The following is a 20,296-nucleotide window of genomic DNA, read 5'->3' as shown; positions in this document are numbered from 1 at the left end:
TTGACAGAAAAAGCTGCAGCTGCTCTTCTGAAACCTTTATAGCTTACAGACCCTGGGTCTGCTTCTAAAGAAACAATTACAGCTTGTCCTTAGGAGCTTCACGACCTCCACAGAGGAAAAAAAACCTTTTTTATCACTTCTCCTATTTCCAGCCCCGTGTCAAAAGAATCATTACAATTATGCAGGGTGCAGGGATGCAGTTTGGTTACTTCACTAGGAGCCTCGTGAAAAGCAGGTCTTATGCAACACAGTTCCCAAACCTTGATATCCTTGGGGGTGCTGATTGATACCCGCCTGAACATGAGCCAGCAGTGTGCCCAGGTGGCCAAGAGAGCCAGTGGCATCCTGGCCTGCATCAGCAATGGTGTGGTCAGCAGGAGCAGGGAGGTCATTCTGCCCCTGTACTCTGCACTGGTTAGACCACACCTTGAGTGCTGTGTTCAGTTCTGGGCCCCCCAGTTTAGGAGGGACATTGAGATGCTTGAGCGTGTCCAGAGAAGGGCGACGAGGCTGGGGAGAGGCCTTGAGCACAGCCCTACGAGGAGAGGCTGAGGGAGCTGGGATTGGTTAGCCTGGAGAAGAGGAGGCTCAGGGGTGACCTTATTGCTGTCTGCAACTACCTGAGGGGAGGTTGTGCCCAGGGGGAGGTTGCTCTCTTCTCTCAGGTGGCCAGCACCAGAACAAGAGGACACAGCCTCAGGCTGTGCCAGGGGAGATTTAGGCTGGAGGTGAGGAGAAAGTTCTTCACTGAGAGTGGTGAGAGGCTGGAATGGGTTGCCCAGGGAGGTGGCTGAGGCCCCATGGCTGGAGGTGTTTAAGGCCAGGCTGGCTGAGGCTGTGGGCAGCCTGCTCTAGGGTAGGCTGTCCCTGGGCATGGCAGGGGGTTGGAACTAGATGATCTTTGTGGTCCCTTCCAACCCTGACTGATTCTGTGTTTCTGTGATACTTCCTGCAAAAAAAAAAAAAACCCAAACCACAACTTCACAATTTATTGAGCAAAAGCAGTTAAAAAAACTAATTGCATTTTCCATACATGAACTATTGGTTCAGTGTTCCTGGCAATTATCTTAATTTAATGCAAAGAGAAGCCAATTTAATTAGGTATCTACACTTCAAAGAGGTTTACCTCAAGAGAAAAAAAAGATGTTTTCTTCATAATTAATCCTAATTTATTTCAAATTGAACTCTTCTTGAGTGTGAATACATCTCATAGAATCATAGAGTGTTATAAAGACATAGAATGGCTTAGGTTGGAAGAGATCTTAAGAGATCACCTACTCCAGTATCCTCACCGTGGCCAAGGATGCCTCTTAAATACACTCAGCTCCTCATCCATCCTGGCCTTGAACACCCCTAGGGAGGAGTGTATGAGGGAAGGATTGGTATGTGACTGATCAGACAAGGAGACAGCCACAACCTCCCTGGGCAGCCTATTCTAGACTCTCATCACCCTCATAACGAATCAGAGAATCAACCAGGTTGGAAGAGACCTCCAAGATCATCCAGCCCAACCTAGCAACCTAGCACCCAGCCCTATCCACTCAACCAGACCATGGCACTAAGTGCCTCATCCAGGCTTTGATTGAACAGCTCCAGGGACAGTGGCTCCACCACCTCCCTGGGCAGCCCATTCCAATGCCAATCACTCTCTCTGCCAACAACTTCCTCCTAACATCCAGCCTAGACTTCCCCTGCCACAACTTGAGGCTGTGTCCCCTTATTTTGTTGCTGGTTGCCTGGCAGAAGAGCCCAACCCCACCTGGCTACAGCCTCCCTTCAGGGAGTTGTAGACAGCAATGAGCTCTGCCCTGAGCCTCCTCTTCTGCAGGCTGCACACCCCCAGCTCCCTCAGCCTCTCCTCACAGGGCTGTGCTCCAGGCCCCTCACCAGATTTATTGCCCTTCTCTAGCTACATTCCAGCATCTCAACATCTCTCTTGAATTGAGGAGCCCAGAACTGGACACAGCACTCAAGGTGTGGCCTGAGCAGTGCTGAGCACAGGGGCAGAAGAACCTCCCTTGTCCTGCTGCCCACACTGCTCCTGATCCAGCCCAGGATGCCATTGGCTCTATTGGCCACCTGGGCACACTGCTGCCTCAGCTTCAGCTACTCTCTACCATCACCCCCAGGTTCCTTTCTTCCTGGCTGCTCTCAGCCACTCTGTCCCCAGCCTGTAGTGCTGCTTGGGGTTGCTGTGGCCAAAGTGCAGAACCCTGCACTTGGCCTTGTTCAATCTCATCCCATTGACCTCTGCCCACACATCCAGCCTGGCAAGGTCCCTCTGCAGGGAAGAATAATCAATAATGAAAAGCTTCTTTCTAAGATCTAGTCTAAACCTACTCTACCTGAACTCCAAACCATTCCCCCTTGTCCTATCACTAGACACCCTCTTGAAAAATCTCTCTCCAGCCTTCCTGTAGGATCCCTTCTATATTTTGATCTCTCCACAGGGAGATGAAGATTTCAAAGAAAAGTGTTCTAGACTGACACAGCAAAAACCTGAAAATTCAAAATCAAGTTAAGATGTCATTTCAATTAGGCAAAAATCATTATTTCCTATGGATAGGAGAGGGCTGCCTCATGCTGCTCATTTGCTTGTTATGACATTCTGCACAGCAACTTCTGCATCTCTTGGCTGATTTTGAATATATTGAACAGAGAAACAGAGATCTTAATGACAATTAAGTTTCTACAAATTTAATGAGGGCTGGAAGTTGCTAGGAGGTAAGAAATCTTGTTAGCACCTCCTTGGAGAAAAAAAATTAGAGCACAACTCATGCTTATGAGATAGCAAATAATCAACCTAGAAACAAGCTGTTATGTGTGGTTCAGCCTTTAAAAACCAAGCCTGGAGCTGAAGTTTCTGTCTTGGTGGGTATTAAAGAATTCAGCTGCAAGATATTAATCAGGCTTCATTAGTTCTGATACCATAGAAGTAACGTTTACCTCAAAATCATTTTCTCTCATAAAAAAACATAACAGAAGTAGAGTTTTAGGGTTTTTTTTTTTGTTTTTTGGCATATCCATATCCAGGCAGTGTCTCCAAGGAACAAAATAGAATCATAGAACCAACCAGGTTGGAGGAGACCTCCAAGATCATCCAGTCCAACCTCGCACCCAGCCCTGTCCAAATTCCACGATGGTGTGAGTGAATGGGTAGATGAATCACAGAAATCATAGAATCAGGCAGTTTGGAAGAGACCTCCAAGAGCATCCAGTCCCACCTAGCACCCAGCCCTAGCCACTCAACCAGACCATGCCACTAACTGCCCTATCCAGGCTTCTCTTGAACACCTCCAGGGATGGTGACTCCATCACCTCCCTGGGCAGCCCATTCCAATGCCAATCACTCTCTCTGCCAACAACTTCCTAACATCCTGCCTAGACCTCTCCTGGCACAACTTGAGACTGTGCCCCCTTGTTCTATTGTTGGTTGCTTGGCAGAAGAGCCCAACCCCCACCTGGCTGCAGCCTCCCTTCAGGTAGCTGTAGACAGCAATGAGGTCAAGTCTAACAAAAAGAGAAACACCAAAAAAAAAGTTTTAAATTTCACTTTGTGTTTTTTTTTCCTCTTTTGCCTCTCACCTACCCTCTGATGAAAAAATAATGAGGGGGTTACATTAGATTTGTCTGAGACCTTTCTGCATAAAATTCATTTTTTTAGTAGACACTTTACATAATGCAACTAATTAAGTTGGGGGGTGGGGGGGAACAACAGCCCTATCTCAGGGAAGTAGTAAATGGTTTATTTCTTTGCAATTAAATTTTCCTCTCTCCTTTAGTAACATAATTTAGTAATGCCCTACTTATACAATTATTAATGGAGGCCATAAGTGTAAGTAATTAGGCTGAAGGCTCAGTGAATTAATCCTTAATGTGATTAATTTTTGCATCAGAAATGGAAAAAAAAAACCCAACCCAACAACTAGAGAAGAATTGTCTGAGTTTTATAATGGATTTGCCAGACTCATTGGTTTACTTTCAGTAATAAATGTAGGGTTATGCTGTGATTCTGTTACATAGTTAATTCACAGAGTCATGGAATGGTCAAGGTTGGAAGGGACCTCAAGGATCATCCAGTTCCAACACCCTGCCATAGGCAGGGACACCTCCCACTAGAACAGGTCACTCAAGGTCTCATCCAACCTGGCCTTGAACACCTCCAGTCAGGGAGCATCAACAGCCTCCCTGGGCAACCTGTGCCAGGGTCTCACCACCCTCACTGTAAAGAACTTCCTCCTAAGATCTAGTCTAAATCTCTGACAGTTTAAATGCATTACTCCTTGTCCTGTCATTGCAGGACCTTGTCAATAGTCACTCCCCAGCCTTTCTGTAGGCCTCCTTCAGATACTGGAAGGACACTATGAGGTCTCCTCCAATCCTGTCCTCAGGGTGGAAGAGACTTCCAAGCTCTTCCAGTCCAACCTAGCACCCAGCCATAGCCAATCAACTAGACCATGGCACTAAGTGCCTCAGCCAATCTTTTAGAATAGAATAGAATCAAGCAGGTTGTAAGAGACCTCCAAGATCATCCAGTCCAACCTAGCACCCAGCCCTGTCCAGTCAACCAGACCATGGCACCAAGTGCCTCATCCAGGCTTTTCTTGAACACCTCCAGGGACAGTGACTGCACCACCTCCCTGGGCAGCCCATTCCAGTGCCAATCACTCTCTCTGCAAAGAACTAACCTACCATAGATCAGGCTGGCCAGAGCCCCATTCAGCCTGGCCTCAAACATCTCCAAGGATGGGGCCTCAACCACCTCCCTGGGCAACCCATTCCAGAGTCTCTCCACTCTCATGCTGAAGGACTTCCTCCTTACATCCAAATCCCTTCCTCTTCTCCAGACTAAACAGCCCCAGGTCCCTCAGCCTCTCCTCATCAGGCAGTGCTCCAGTCCCCTAATCATCCTCATAGCCCTCTGCTGGAGGACCCTCTCCAGCAGATCCCTGTCCCTCTTTAACTGGAGAGCCCAAAACTGAATGCAGTATTCAAGATGAGGTCTCACCAGGGCAGAGTAGGAGGGGGGAACCTCCCTTGATCTGCTGGCCACACTCTTATCATCCTGTGCAGGAAGATTGCTAGCACTGTTTGGAAACTGTTCATACAGTCAACTGCTGCTGTCACTGTGGAAATATTCAAGTTCTTCTGCTCTGAGATTTGTTGTACCATCAACTAATAGCTTCGAGGACCCAGTTGTTATTTGTTGTCTGTTTTGTCCTAGCAGATTCTGCTCAAACCACCCTTACAAAGAGGGAGCTGAGGTTCTTTAGCTTGGAGAGGAGGAGACTGAGAAGTGACTTCATCAATGCTTATCAGTATGTGCAGGGTGAGTGCCAGGAGGCTGGAGCCAGGCTCTGCTGGGTGCTGCCCAATGACAGGACAAGGGACAGTGGGTGGGAGTTGAAACATAGGAAGTTCCATGGAAACATGAGAAGGATTTTTTTCCCTGTGAGGGTGCCAGAACCCTGGAACAGGCTGCCCAGGGAAGTTGTGGAGTCTCCCTCTTTGGAGATATTAAAGACCTACCTGGATGTGTTCCTGTGTGATCTGGTCTAGGTGATCCTGCTCTAGCAGGGGGGGTTGGACAGGATGAGCTTTGGAGGTCCCTTCCAGCTCCTAACTTTCTGTGATTGGCTCTGGTTGGTAAATTTTGCTTTAAAGTGTCTCCTAGATGAGGTTTGCAAAGCTTCTGTCCTGTAAGGCATCATTAGGAATCTTCTTCTCATTTACAATTACATTGGAGACACTTCAGTCAGCACTTATTTAATCAGTGTAATGGTTCTTCCATTAAGCAGTGATGGTTCTGTATTTATTGAAACAAAATCAAGCAAAAGGCTTTGTATAAATACAGGTCATCAGTGGTTACCTTTCTCAACTACAGATCTTGTTAGAAAATAAATGAGTTTGAAATGAGCTACCTTCCAAAAGCCTATGGTGATTGGATTCATTGATTCAGCTATTTATTATTGGAGCCCAGCATTTGCTAGGAGTCATCTCGTGGTGACAGGCAAGGAGGATGCTCCTGGAGAGTGGTGGCTGTGCTAGTTTGAGCCTAGCTAGAATGTTTTGGTGAGAAGGATTAGATCACAGGCTGTGAAAGGGAAACAGGATGATGCCTAATTCACTCATAGGCTTGCTGAGAGGTATAAGAACAAGAATCCAAACATAGATAAGGTACTTCTGGGGGAACTGGCTGAGCTGCACTTCTCTCTAGCCTCTCTGCCATCTCTCTGATTAATCCACTTTGCTTCCTAACCCCCTGGCCAAACCTCCATTCTGCCTTGGGACTGAGGTAAAGTAGAGGGGTGGGGGAAGGTGGAAGGGCAGTTAGGAGCCCCTCCTGGGCACTCAGGTTTCTGGGAGGGCTGCTGTGTTTCTGTATTACCTTTTACCTTGTCTATTTCTGTCTGTAACTGTATACTGTAAACATCTGCTTGTATATTGAGCTAAGCTGTAAATATAAGCTTCATTCAATTTCCAGAGCTGGCTGAGTCTAGTCTGGGTGATTTCCAAAGTATGAGGGTCAGGGAACACACAAACCATCACAGTGTGCTTGCCCTGGACTTGTGGATGGATCTGACCCTGCAATGGCTTCACCCTCCCTCTGCTGTTGTAGTCCCAGGGAGCATCACTTTCTCCTAAAGAGGCAAACTTCCTCTGACCCCTGCAAGGAATGACTCTAAGGTCTCATTTCCCACATACTGCAGGTGCATCTGCTGGAAATGTGTCTCCAAAGTAAATGCATTTACCTTACTAATTTAACAGGTTAAACTTCACAATGTCTAACAGCTCAGCTCATGAGGGCTCCAACAAGGTCTTTGTAAATACCTCCTTAAAAGGAAAGCTTAGAATCACAGAATCAAGCAGGTTGGAAGAGACCTCCAAGACCATCCAGTCCAACCTACCCCCCAGCCCTATCCAGTCAACCAGACCATGGCACCAAGTGCTTTAAACTGCTCTGTGTTATGGATTTGAGATATATGGGACAGCATTTGTTCCTTTTCTTCTGCTTTCCCTGAAGGTCCCTACCCTTTTCTGCTTATTGTTGTTAGCTCTAGTTAAATGCTGACACTGTGATATTGACAGGTCGTGGGTTGGTTTATTTTCCCCCCTTCCTATGCATCTGTTCAAAGATCATATTTAGCATCTTATAAATAGCACTAAGCTCACCCCAGTTGAAGCAAGAGGCTATTTTGGGTGCTCTTCAATGTGTGAATTCAACAGACTGGAGTTTCTATCAAGGGTCTTGAAAAAGTAAGTACCCTTAGCTCCAAATTCTTTTGGAAAACTAAATGTGTGCTTTCTAAACCCTGTTAAAGGCATTGAGTAAACCTTGATAAGTAATTGTTTCATATTATGGTGAGAGCAGAGCACTTCTCTTATGGGAACAGACTGTGAGAGTTGGGGCTGTTCAGTTTGGAGAGGGGAAGGCTCTGAAAATCACAGACTTTCAGGGGCTGGAGGGGACCTCAGAAGATCATCTACTCCAACCCTCCTGCCACACCAGCACCCTTTTTTTCTAACAATCCAGTTTTCAGTTTTATCACTTTTTTAAAATCCCACTTATCTTCCCTTTTAATCTCCCTTATCTTCCACCTTTCCTCTCCCTTTCCCCCCATCTTCCTCTTTTCATCTCCAGTCTTTTCCTCTCATCTCCCTCCTTTCAGCACCACCTCCCCTTTTCCACCATACCTGCCCCTTTCTTACCTCACTCCACGTTTTCCTTTTCTTTCTTCCAGAGCACCTGGCTTCTGTTGGAATCTCCTTCCACCCCAGGTATGACCACTTTGCTCTCCCTGCCCACTCCCCTTTTTAATCTGGGTTCTGTTGGAGTCTCCTCCCACCCCAGGTGTGACCACTTTGCCCACTCCCCTTTTTAATGGGCCCCAGGAAAGACAAGCCCTAAGCTTGCCCAACTGGGCAGAGGGATCCTCCTCAGATCATCACCGGTGAGTCCCTGTGGTGCATCACTGGGTGAATGGTGGAGGGGATCTAAAGGCCGGGGGGCCTGGTGGCCCCCCGGTTAGGTAGGGTAGAGACTTGATCATTACTCTAACATCACCCACAGGTGCTGGTTAGGCCTCCTTTTTTGGGCTGAGCTCCTTTGTGTTTAGCTGCTTCTTTTTGCTCACTTATGATTAGCTGAAGCACTTGGCTGAACTGTAAGCTGATGGGTGAGTAGTGTTATGTTGTCATCTGAAGTATTTGGCTGAACTGTAAGCTCATGGGTGAGTAGTGTTGTGTTGTCATCTGAAGTACTTGGCTGAACTGGAAGCTCATGGGTGAGTAGTGTTGTGTTGTCATCTGAAGTACTTGGCTGAACTGGAAGCTGATGGGTGAGTAGTGTTGTGTTGTCACCTGAAGTACTTGGCTGAACTGGAAGCTGATGGGTGAGTAGTGTTGTGTTGTCATCTGAAGTACTTGGCTGAACTGTAAGCTCATGGGTGAGTAGTGTTGTGTTGTCATCTGAAGTGCTTGGCTGAACTGGAAGCTCATGGGTGAGTAGTGTTGTGTTGTCATCTGAAGTACTTGGCTGAACTGGAAGCTGATGGGTGAGTAGTGTTATGTTGTCATCTGAAGTGCTTGGCTGAACTGGAAGCTGATGGGTGAGTAGTGTTATATTGTCATCTGAAGCACTTGGCTGAACTGGAAGCTGATGGGTGAGTAGTGTTGTGTTGTCATCTGAAGCACTTGGCTGAACTGGAAGCTGATGGGTGAGTAGTTGTGATGGTTTGGGGGTTACCTCGCCCCTCCCACACTTTTGAATTTGCCCCAGCTAACTCAGACGGACCCTGGGAATATAGATGAAGCAATTTATTTACAGCTAGCAGAATTTACAAGCAGCTATTTACAATATATACAGTTATATACAATTATATACAGAAATATACAAAGGATAAACAATACAAAAGCACAACTCCCCTCCCAGAAACCTGAGTCCCCAGGAGGGGCTCTCAAACCACCCCAACACCTCCCCCCGGCCCTCTCAGCCTTACCCCAGTTCTCAGGAAGAAGAGAGGTGCAGCCAAGAGGTTAGGGAGCAAGGTTAGTAGGAGCAGGGTTAATGAGATGTGACCAGGTCTAAGGCAAAAGCAAGAGTGAGTGACAAAATGGAGAATGTTTACTTCTTCTTCCCAGAGTTCTCAGCGTAACTGTGAGAGAAGTTGACACCATGTTTTCATTTCACTGCCCATTATCTAGTTCTGTTACCAAAACATTCTAGCTTGCTTCAAACTAGCACAGTAGTGTTATGTTGTCATCTGAAGTGTTTGGCTGAACTGGAAGCTGATGGGTGAGTAGTGTTGTGTTGTCACCTGAAGTACTTGGCTGAACTGGAAGCTGATGGGTGAGTAGTGTTGTGTTGTCATCTGAAGTACTTGGCTGAACTGGAAGCTCATGGGTGAGTAGTGTTGTGTTGTCATCTGAAGTACTTGGCTGAACTGGAAGCTGATGGGTGAGTAGTGTTGTGTTGTCATCTGAAGCACTTGGCTGAACTGGAAGCTGATGGGTAAGTAGTGTTGTGTTGTCACCTGAAGTGTTTGGCTGAACTGGAAGCTCATGGGTGAGTAGTGTTGTGTTGTCATCTGAAGTACTTGGCTGAACTGGAAGCTCATGGGTGAGTAGTGTGTTGTCATCTGAAGTACTTGGCTGAACTGGGAGCTGATGGGTGAGTAGTGTTGTGTTGTCATCTGAAGTACTTGGCTGAACTGGAAGCTCATGGGTGAGTAGTGTTGTGTTGTCATCTGAAGTGTTTGGCTGAACTGGAAGCTGATGGGTGAGTAGTGTTGTGCTGTCATCTGAAGTGTTTGGCTGGACTGGAAGCTGATGGGTGAGTAGTGTTGTGTTGTCATCTGAAGTGTTTGGCTGAACTGGAAGCTGATGGGTGAGTAGTGTTGTGTTGTCATCTGAAGTGTTTGGCTGAACTGGGAGCTCATGAGTGAGCAGTTTGTATACTTTCCCCACCACGTCCTAGACTTGAAATAGGCATGGATTTGATGGGTGTACCACTCAGCAGGTAAGGAATTGGCTTGTTGATTACACTCAAAGAGTAACTAAGTGGAGACAAGTGAGAAACAGCTTTCTTCAGAGGTGAGTATTGGTATCAGTGTTGTTTGACAGCCTGGCTGATGACATGGACAGGGGAATTGAGTGCATCCTCACCAAATCTGATGATGGCAACAAGCTGTGTGGTGCAGTTGACATGCTGGAGGGAAGGGATGCCATCCTGATGTGGGCCAATGCCAACCTCATAAATTTCAACAAAGCCAGGTAGAAGGTCCTGTGCCAAGACTGGGGCAATTCCAAGCACAATGCATGCTGGATTGGGAATGGATAGAAAGTGGTCCCAAGGACCTGGGGATGCTGGTTCATAAGAAGTTTAATATGTGATGATTTGGGTGTTACCCCCTCCACTTTAGAAATCACTCAGACAAGACCTTACTGTTGCCTTTCACTATCTGAAGTGGGCTACAAGAAAACTGGTGAGAGACTTTTGAGGATGTCAGGTAGTGATAGATCTGCAGGGAATGGAGAAAAATAAGAAGTGGGTAGATTCACATTGGATCTTAGGAAGAAGTTCTTCAGCATGAGGGTGGTGAGACCCTGGAGCAGGTTGCCAGGGAGGTGGTGGAAGCCTCAAGCCTGGCCATCTTTAAGGCCAGTGTGGATGTGGCTCTGAGCAACCTAATCTAGTGTGAAATGTCCCAGTCAATGCAGGGGAGGCTGGGTCTAAATGATCCTTGTGGCCCCTTCCTGACCTGACTATTCAATGATTCCATATAAATTCATGTCTTCTTCCAGGCAACCAGCAACAGAACAAGGGGACACAGTCTCAAGTTGTGCTGGGGGAAGTATAGGCTGGATGTTAGGAGGAAGTTCTTCATAGAGAGAGAGTGATTGGCATTGGAATGGGCTGCCCAGGGAGGTGGTGGAGTCACCATCCCTGGAGGTGTTCAAGCAAAGCCTGGATGAGGCACTTGGTGCCATGGTCTGGTTGACTGGATAGGGCTGGGTGCTAGGTTGGCCTGGATGATCTTGGAGGTCTCTTCCAACCTGCTTGATTCTATGATTCCTATTTTCTAAACCCTGTTATAGACATTGCAGCAGACCTGCTTAAGTAATTATTTCATCTCCACATAATGGCAGCAAAGAACATAAAAGCCTTACTGGAACTGAACTATTGGGCTAGAAGTACCATTTAATATCCTTTAAAACATACTCCTTTTAAAACCTTTAATGAGCAAATGCATAACTGATGTCCAGTTTCCAAATGAAACCCCAGTAAATACCTTGGCACCATTAAATCAGCCTATTAATTCCTGTGTGCAATGTAAACATGGATTTCTCTTGCCAGCCTGCAAATCCTGCACGATGGGTCAGCAGTTCAGAAAATAAAGTAGTAACTTCTGCTTTGAATGCTCCAAGTAATTAGCAATTGCTAACTGAGTCCCCACAGATCAGTCTGATTATGGGATGCAATTTAGAAGCTTTAATATGCAGCGTTTCAAGGTCTCTGATGAAATCCTAATCTGGGTAAGTTTTACCTTGCAAGGAGATTTGCCATAAGCAGAGTGTGCTTGATAAATACAGAGGTAGCTATGAGAGGAAAAGCCTGGGTTTGCCAGTGGCACTTGGAGAGCTGGAAAAGAGGGCAAAAGGGAAGAGAGCAAGAAATGGGAGAGATGAATATCTAAGTAAATTGGATATGGTTATGGTTATCAGCCAGATTATGTAACTTCTCTGTGTGCTTTGAGAGTTTAACTTTTCAGGAGAGACAGGGACCTGCTGGAGAGAGTCCAGCGGAGAGCCACGAGGATGATTGGGGGATTTGAGCATCTCCCCTACAGAGACAGAGCCCTGGGGCTATTTAGCCTGGAGAAGGCTGAGAGGAGCTCTGATCAATATGTACAAATACCTGAGGGGTGGCTGTCAAGTGGCTGTCACCAATCTCTTTGGTGGCCAGCAGCAATAAGACAAGGAACAACAGCTACAAACTGGAACAGAGAAGGTTTCAGCTCAGCATGAAGAAAAACTTCTTTACAATGAAGGTCACAGAGCACTGGAACATGCACTCTCTCCCTAGACCTCCCCTGGCACAGCTTGAGGAACATGCACTCTCTCCCTAGACCTCCTCTGGCACAGCTTGAGACTGTGTCCCCTTGTTCTATTGCTGGTTGCCTGGCAGAAGAGACCAACCCCACCTGGCTACAGCCTCCCTTCAGGTAGTTGTAGACAGCAGTGAAATCAGCCCTGAGCCTCCTCTGCTGCAGGCTGCACACCCCCAGCTCCCTCAGCCTCTCCTCACAGGGCTGTGCTCCAGGCCCCTCACCAGCTTCGTTGCCCTTCTCTGGACACCTTCCAGCACCTCAACATCTCTCTTGAATTGAGGAGCCCAGAACTGGACACAGGACTCAAGGTGTGGCCTGACCTGTGCTGAGCACAGGAGCAGAAGAACCTCCCTTGTCCTGCTGCCCACACTGCTCCTGATGCAGGCCAGGATGCCATTGGCTCTGCTGCCCACCTGGGCACACTGCTGCCTCATCTTCAGCTACTTTCTACCAGTACCCCCAGGTCTTTCTCTGCCTGGCTGCTCTCAGCCACTCTGTCCCCAGCCTGTAGCACTGCTTGGGGTTGCTGTGACCAAAGTGCAGAACCCTGCACTTGGTCTTGTTCAATCTCATCCCATTGGCCTCTGCCTACCCATCCAGCCTGGCAAGGTCCTTCTGCAGGGCTCTCCTACCCTCCAACAGCTCCACAGCTGCTACTAGCTTGGTGTCATCTGCAAACTTACTGTTGCTGGACTCAATATCCTGATCCAGATCATCAATAAAGATATTGAACAGGGCTGATTCCAGCACTGATCCCTGGGGCACACCACTAGTGACAGCTGCCAACTGGATGTGACACCATTCACCACCATTCTCTGTGCCCTGCCCTCCAGCCTGTTCTTGACCCATGTCATATAACAATATGATCTTTTCCTACTCTGCCCTTTGCTTGTTGCAAAGTCTCTTTTATTGATGTTTTCAGTCACTTTTTTTCTCTTTCCCCTCTCGATTCAGAATGTCAGGTTTTGAGCAGTTTCACTTTGACTTCTACCAGTCCAATTACACCATAGATGACCAAGAAGGCTGCAGCAGTTATGGGTCTAATGAAAACCTCTGTGGAAGCAGAAAGTAAGTATGGTATTTAAACAAAAAAAAAAAGAAACAACCCAAACCACTAAACACATGAACAGAAACTCCTGAAAACCAAACAAAGAGATAAAAAAGGTGATGCATCTCAAAGCTTCAATAAAATGATAGAGTCATCCAGGTTGGAAGAGACCTCCAAGATCATCCAGGCCAACCTAGCCCTACCCAATCCACTAGCCTATGGCACCAAGTGCCACATCCAGGCTTTGCTTGAGCACCTCCAGGGACAGCAACTCCACCACCTCCCTGGGCAGCCCATTCCAATGGCAAATCACTATGAGGATTATTGGGGGCTTGAACATCTTTGCTGTGAAGAGAGACTGAGAGCCCTGGGACTGCTTAGTCTGGAGAAGAGAAGGATGAGAGGGATTCTTACCAACCTCTATAAATCTCTGAGGGGTGGGTGTCAAGATGAAGGTGTCAGGCTCTTGTTAGTGGGGCCCTGTCATAGGGCAAGGAACAACAAGGACAAGCTAGAACACAGGAGTTTCCACTCCTACATGAGGAGAAACTTCTTTATGGTGTCAGTGATGGAGCACTGGAGCAGGCTCCCCAGAGATGTTGTGGTGTCTTCTTCTCTGGAGGCTTTCAAAGCCCACCTGGACATGTTCCTGTGTGATTTACTGTGGGTAACCCTGCTCTAGCAGGGAGGTGGATCTAGATGATCTTCAGATACTGCTGGGTTCAGAGTGGATTGCAGTGAAGAGAAGCAAAGCCATAGTCAGCAGTTTGGCACTCACTGCACTTGGTGGTCACTGTACCCAGACTCTGCTCCAGCTTCCCCAAACTGAAAATACTTGCAAATTTAAACCACAGCACACCAGCACTTTAAGCTGTTGCAAAGCTGCTCGCTGCAGGTGCTGATTTTGCTGTGATTTGCTGCTTCTTGTCCTAGAGGACAGACAGGAGAGCAATCCTCAGGCAGTGCTTTTGCCCCGTCAGAGATGTTCCCATACTCTGAGAGTTACACTGGTCAGATTCTGCAGCCAACACACAGCCCTGACACTCTCTCTCACCTTACTTATGCTGATGGATTTGATGAGGAGCCTCCTTTGCTGGAAGGTAAAAATAAAACCGTGATCAATGTGTGTGTGTGGTCCTGGGGGTACCTACAGCTTGCCAGGTACTGGTGGTCACTAAGAATCACACAATCATAGAATCAGGCAGGTTGGAAGAGACCTCCAAGATCATCCAGTCCAACCTAGCACCCAGCCCTGGCCAATCAACCAGACCATGGCACTAAGTGCCTCATCCAGGCTTTGCTTCAACACCTCCAGGAACAGCATCTCCACCACCTCCCTGGGCAGCCCATTCCAATGCCAATCACTCTCTGCCAACAACTTCCTCCTCACATCCAGCCTAGACCTTCCCTGGCACAACTAGAGACTGTGTCCCGTTTTTCTGTTGCTGGGTGCCTGGCATAAGAACCCAGACTCACCTGGCTACAGCCTCCCTTCAGGTAGTTGTAGACAGCAATGAGCTCTGCCCTGAGCCTCCTCTGCTGCAGGCTGCACAGCCTTAGCTGTTTTCTAACAAAACTCAGTTTTATGATGCTACCCTGCATTTGTCCACTTCCCCATCCATTCTGGAAAGCTATAAAAATACTTCATTTGCCTGAAAGCCTCTCCTCACAGGGTTGTGCTCCAGGCCCCTCACCAGCTTTGTCACCCTTCTCTGGACACATTCCAGCACCTCAACATCTCTCTTGAATTGAGGAGCCCAGAACTGGACACAGCACTCAAGGTGTGGCCTGAGCAGTGCTAAGCACAGGGGCAGAATAACCTCCCTTGTCCTGCTGGCCACACTGCTCCTGATGCAGGCCAGGATGCCATTGGCTCTCCTGGCCACCTGGGCACACTGCTGCCTCATCTTCAGCTCCTCTCTCCCAGCACCCTCAGGTCCCTCTCTGCCTGGCTGCTCTCAGCCACTCTGGCCCCAGCCTGTAGTGCTGCTTGGGGTTGTTGTGGCCAAAGTGCAGAACCCTGCACTTGGCCTTGTTCAGTCTCCTCCCATTGGCCTCTGCCCACCCATCCAGCCTGGCAAGGTCCTTCTGCAGGGCTCTCCTACCCTCCAAATTTGAAGGAGATTGCAGTAGAGGTACCAGGCCTGGATGTGTTTGCTTCAGACAACAGCCCCTGGCCCTCAGCATTGTTTGGTTTGGGTTTTTTTTTGATAGTTTACTTACTTTGCCATAGCAGTGACAGTGCTTTGACTGTTCAGCCTCATAGCACAGGCAGCATATATCCATCTGCCACTAGATGACAGCATTACAGCATGTTTTGCATTCTCACCTCGGATTATTTCTCCTGCTGTGTTTCTCTTGCCTGCATATTGGAACATCTATAATTAATAAATACTCCTAGTAATCCTTTTGCATATCTGCAGAGAGAGGCTGAGGGAGCTGGGGGTGTGCAGCCTGCAGAAGAGGAGGCTCAGGGCAGAGCTCATTGCTGTCTGCAACTACCTGAAGGGAGGCTGTAGCCAGGTGGGGTTGGGCTCTTCTGCCAGGCAACCAGCAACAGAATGAGGGGTCTCAAGTTGTGGCAGGGCAGGTCTAGTCTGGATGTGAGGAGGAAGTTGTTGTCAGAGAGAGTGATTGGCATTGGAATGGGCTGCCCAGGGAGGTGTGGTGGAGATGCTGTTCCTGGAGGTGTTGAACCAAAGCCTGGATGAGGCACTTAGTGCCATGGTCTGGTTGACTGGACAGGGCTGGGTGCTAGGTTGGACTGGATGATCTTGGAGGTCTCTTCCAACCTGCCTGATTCTAGGATTCTAATTAGTGGAATAGTTTCAAGATGCTTGCTTCAGTCAGAAAGGAACTGAGGAAGCTGTTTTCATCTTCAGTTAGTTGATCATTTTAACTGTCTGAGTGACATCAATCATCGTGTTGACATCTTAATGCTGATTTTGTAGCTTGCTTGTACTTGTGCTCTATTAAAATACAGTAATTGGAGAGTTTGTGATTATTTAATCAGAAGAAGGGCACGTTTAGTCTGCTTTTGCATGCTGGAAGGGGAGTTTTTACTGCTTAAGAGATGCTACTGCTGCCTGAAAACAATCAAGGTCACTCTGATACAGGTAACTATTAAATCTCTAACTCTTAGATGCACTCTCCACATGCAACTCACCCAGTGACTTGCTGATAACACAAACCTGGTGCAGAGACTGAAACATGGTGGGGGAGTGGGGAGTGTAGAGCCATGTACCTGGGAAAGAAGAACCCCAGGGATCAGTATAGGTTGGGGACTGACCTGCTGGAGAGCAGTGGAGGGGAGGAGGATCTGAGGGTGCTAGTGGATGGGAGGTTGAGCATGAGCCAGCAATCTGCTCTTGTGCCCAGGAGGGGCAATGCCATTCTGCAATGGATTAGAAGGGCTGTGGTTAGTAGGTCGAGAGAGGTTCTCCTGCCCCTCTACTCTGCCCTCGTGTGGCCACATCTGGAATACTGCGTCCAGTTCTGTGTCAGTTCAAGAAGGACCTCCAGGAACTGCTTGATAGGGTGGCAGAGCCCTGGAGCAGGCTGCCCAGAGAGGTTGTGGAGTCTCCTTCTCTGGAGACTTTCCAAACCCACCTGGATGCATTCCTGTGTGAACTACCCTCGGGGATCCTGCTCTGGCAGGAGGGTTGGACTGGATGATCTCTGCAGGTCCCTTCCAACCACTAAGCTTCTTTGATTCTGTAATAGTCTTAGAAGAACTGAGCTGATCTGCTCTGGCTTTCTATTCCCTCCTTTAAAATATCTTACCTAGCACACACTGCTGGATCTTTTCTTTCCACCAGAGGTAAGACATCACTTCACCTGCATTACACCTGCACAACATTTAAACTGTATGCAGGTCACTTTCAAAGCAAAGACACTTTTAAATATGTAATCTCTGAACAAAAGGCAGCAAATGACTCATACAGAATGATAGAATTATTAGTGAAGTCTTCTTCTCTAGAGACTTTCCAAACCCACCTGGATGCATTCCTTTGTGAACTACCCTAGGGGATCCTGCTTGGGCAGGGAGGTTGGACTGGATGATCTCTGGAGGCCACTTCCAACCTCTAAGATTCTGTGAACCTAAGTTCTCACTTACTGGATCATCTCAGGGAAGAGGATTAGTCCTGAAAAAGCTGAAGTGTTTCTGCAGTTCTAAGAGAAATCATAGAATCAAGCAGGTTGGAAGAGACCTCCAAGCTCATCCAGTCCAACCTAGCACCCAGCCCTGTCCAGTCAATCAGACCATGGCACTAAGTGCCTCATCCAGGCTTTGCTTGGATGCTTCCAGGGCTGGTGACTCCACCACCTCCCTGGGCAGCCCTTTCCAATGGCAAATCACTCTCTGTGATGGTTTGGGTGTTCCCTGCCCCCCCACACTTTAGAAATCACCCAGACTAGACTCAGCCAGCTCTGGAAATATGAATGCAGCTTATATTTACAGCTTAGCTCAATATACAAGCATATATTTACAGTAGATACAGTTATAGACAGAAATAGACAAGGTAAAAGGTAATACAGAAACACAGCAGCCCTCCCAGAAACCTGAGTCCCCAGGAGGGGCTCTCAACCACCCCTGCACCTTCCTCCTACCCCTCTCAACCTTACCCCAGTCCCAAGGAAGAATGGAGGTTCAGCCAGGGGATTAGGAAGCAAAGTGGATTAGTCCCAAATGGAGGCTGAGGTTAGAGAGGTGCAGCTCAGCCAGCATCATCCCCAGTGAGAGTGGTTATCTATGTTCTTATTTCTTGTTCCTATACATCTCAGCAAGCCTATGAGTGAAGTAGACATCACCTTTGTTTCCCTTTCACAGCCTGCAATCTAATTCTTCTCACCAACACATTCCAGCCTGCTTCAAACTAGCACACTCTCTCTATGAAGAACTTCTTCCTAACATCCAGCCTATACTTTCCCTGGCACAACTCTTTGCCCTGGCAAAGTTAATGGCAGAATTCCCATCAACTGTAATGGGGATGAATCTTGTTCTGTTTCCAGAGGCCTTCAATAATTACTTTTCAAATGCAAACAAAAAAAAAAGAGGGGGGTGGGGGAGGAAAGCCTTAACCTGCTTTGAAGGGAAGAATGTCATTTTTAAGTGCTTCTGGCAGTTGAGGCTTAAGACATATCTCTTGTCAGATTTGCCAGGCTTAAAGCATCTATCTCTGTCCTGAGTGTTCTAGAGTATCTTGAATTCTGCAGTTACTCTTAATTAGCATAGTCTTCTATACCTAAGTTTGTGTGGCAGTAGATAGATGTGTTTTAAATATAGGAAAAACCAAATATTAACTCTAAAATGCTGAGGGCATTTTTTTTGAGGGGTGTGGGGTTGTGAATTGCCAAAAAACAAATGAAATGAATTATTATTCTAATTCAGAACCAGAGCTGACTCTCAAATACACTTGCAAGGACATCACATTCCTACTGCAGAATGCACCATCCTCCAATATCACCCAGGTGCTGGCTCATGGTCAAGCTCCAATATCATCTGCATTAAAGAATCACAGAAACACTCAGGTTGGAAAAGTCCCTCAGGATTGCCAAGTCCAACCAATATCCCTACTCTACAAGGTGCATCCTAAACCATATCCCCAAGCATCACAGCCATGTCACTTTTAAAGACATCCAGGGTTGGTGACTCAACCACCTCCATAGACAGCCCATTCCAATGCCTGAACCAAGCAACCCAGCTTTAAAGTCACACTCCAAGGGACTGCCAGCAAGTCATTTCTAAGTGAATACACATAGACTCATAGAATCAGTCAGGGTTGGAAGGGACAACAGGGATCATCTAGCTCCAACCCCCCCTGCCATGCCCAGGGACACCCTACCCTAGAGCAGGCTGGACACAACCTCGGCCAGCCTGGCCTTAAACACCTCCAGCCATGGGGCTGCAGTCACCTCCCTGGGCAACCCATTCCAGCCTCTCACCACTCTCATGCTCAACAACTTCCTCCTCACCTCCAGCCTGACTCTCCCCACCTTCAGTTTTGCTCCATTCCCCCCAGTCCTGTCACTCCCTGAGAGCCTGAAAAGTCCCTCCCCAGCTTTTTTGTAGGCTCCCTTCAGATCCTGGAAGGCCACAAGAAGGTCACCTGGGAGCCTCCTCTTCTGCAGCCTGCACAGCCCCAACTCTTTCAGTCTGTGTTCACAGCAGAGCTGCTGCAGCTCTCTCAGCATCCTCCTGGCCCTTCTCTGGACATGCTCCAGCATCTCTACAGCCCTCTTGTAATGGGGGCTCCAGAACTGGATGCAGGACTCCAGCTGGGGTCTCAGCAGAGCAGAGCAGAGCAGAGGGGGAGAATCCCCTCCCTGGCCCTGCTGGCCACACTTCTGCTGCTGCAGCCCAGGCTCTGCTTGGCTTTCTGGGCTGCAAGTGCACACTGCTGGCTCCTGTGGAGCTTCTCCTCCGGCAGCACCCCCAAGTGCCTCTCTTCAGGGCTGCTCTCCAGCCACTCACTGCCCAGCCTGGAGTTGTGCTTGGGATTGCCTCGACCCAGATGCAGGACCTTGTACTTGGTCTTGTTGAACCTGAGGTTGGCTTGTGCCCAGCTCTCCAGCCATGAGCAACACCATGCTGATTTGAAGTTAATTGGAATACTTTAATGAGAGAAATTAGAGATTCATTTATTTGTTTCTTTGGGATTTGGTGGTTATCTAATGCATGCCTACAAAAGTGCTGTTTTCTTGTGAGCAGTTAACAATCCTGGGATTTCTCCTTGTAGAACTTGGAATCAATTTTGAGCATATATGGCAGAAAACATTGACAGTTCTAAACCCATTGAAGCCTGCAGATGGCACCATTATGAACGAAACAGACCTCACCGGACCTGTGGTCTTTTGTCTGGCCCTGGGAGCATCACTGCTGATGGTAGGATGTGGTAGAAATCTTCAGGGATTCTTTTTCTCATGAGCTAATCCTGAGGTGCTAATGCATGTGATGCTGAGTACTGCATCCAGTCCCAAACCTTTATTAACCTAAGGACACAGGAACAGCTTTTTCCTTCCCCCCTCAAATTCACAATCCCTTCCTGGAAACATTGCTAATCCTTTCTTAGTTGATACTTTTCTACATCATCTACTACACAAAATAAGGTAGCCTGTGCTTAACCTCCTTCCCCTT

At 47.7% G+C, this 20,296-nt stretch overlaps 1 protein-coding gene across 1 annotated transcript in view; it reads left to right on the top strand.

The window, feature by feature from the left end:
- The first annotated feature begins 9,431 nt into the window (after nucleotides 1–9,431).
- YIPF7 (Yip1 domain family member 7) overlaps nucleotides 9,432–20,296 on the top strand; it is a 28,724-nt gene continuing 17,859 nt past the window's right edge. The window contains exons 1-4 of the mRNA XM_064149422.1: nucleotides 9,432–9,457; nucleotides 13,065–13,178; nucleotides 14,092–14,258; nucleotides 19,899–20,044. Coding sequence (XP_064005492.1) covers nucleotides 13,066–13,178; nucleotides 14,092–14,258; nucleotides 19,899–20,044 — 426 coding nt within the window. The 5' untranslated portion in view covers nucleotides 9,432–9,457; nucleotide 13,065. The remainder of the gene's footprint in view (nucleotides 9,458–13,064; nucleotides 13,179–14,091; nucleotides 14,259–19,898; nucleotides 20,045–20,296) is intronic.

Source organism: Pogoniulus pusillus, chromosome 9 (assembly GCF_015220805.1).
Source record: "Pogoniulus pusillus isolate bPogPus1 chromosome 9, bPogPus1.pri, whole genome shotgun sequence".
Classification (NCBI taxonomy): domain Eukaryota; kingdom Metazoa; phylum Chordata; class Aves; order Piciformes; family Lybiidae; genus Pogoniulus; species Pogoniulus pusillus.
The sequence above is the reverse complement of the archived record's forward strand: the minus strand, read 5'-3'. Positions and strand labels throughout refer to the sequence as shown.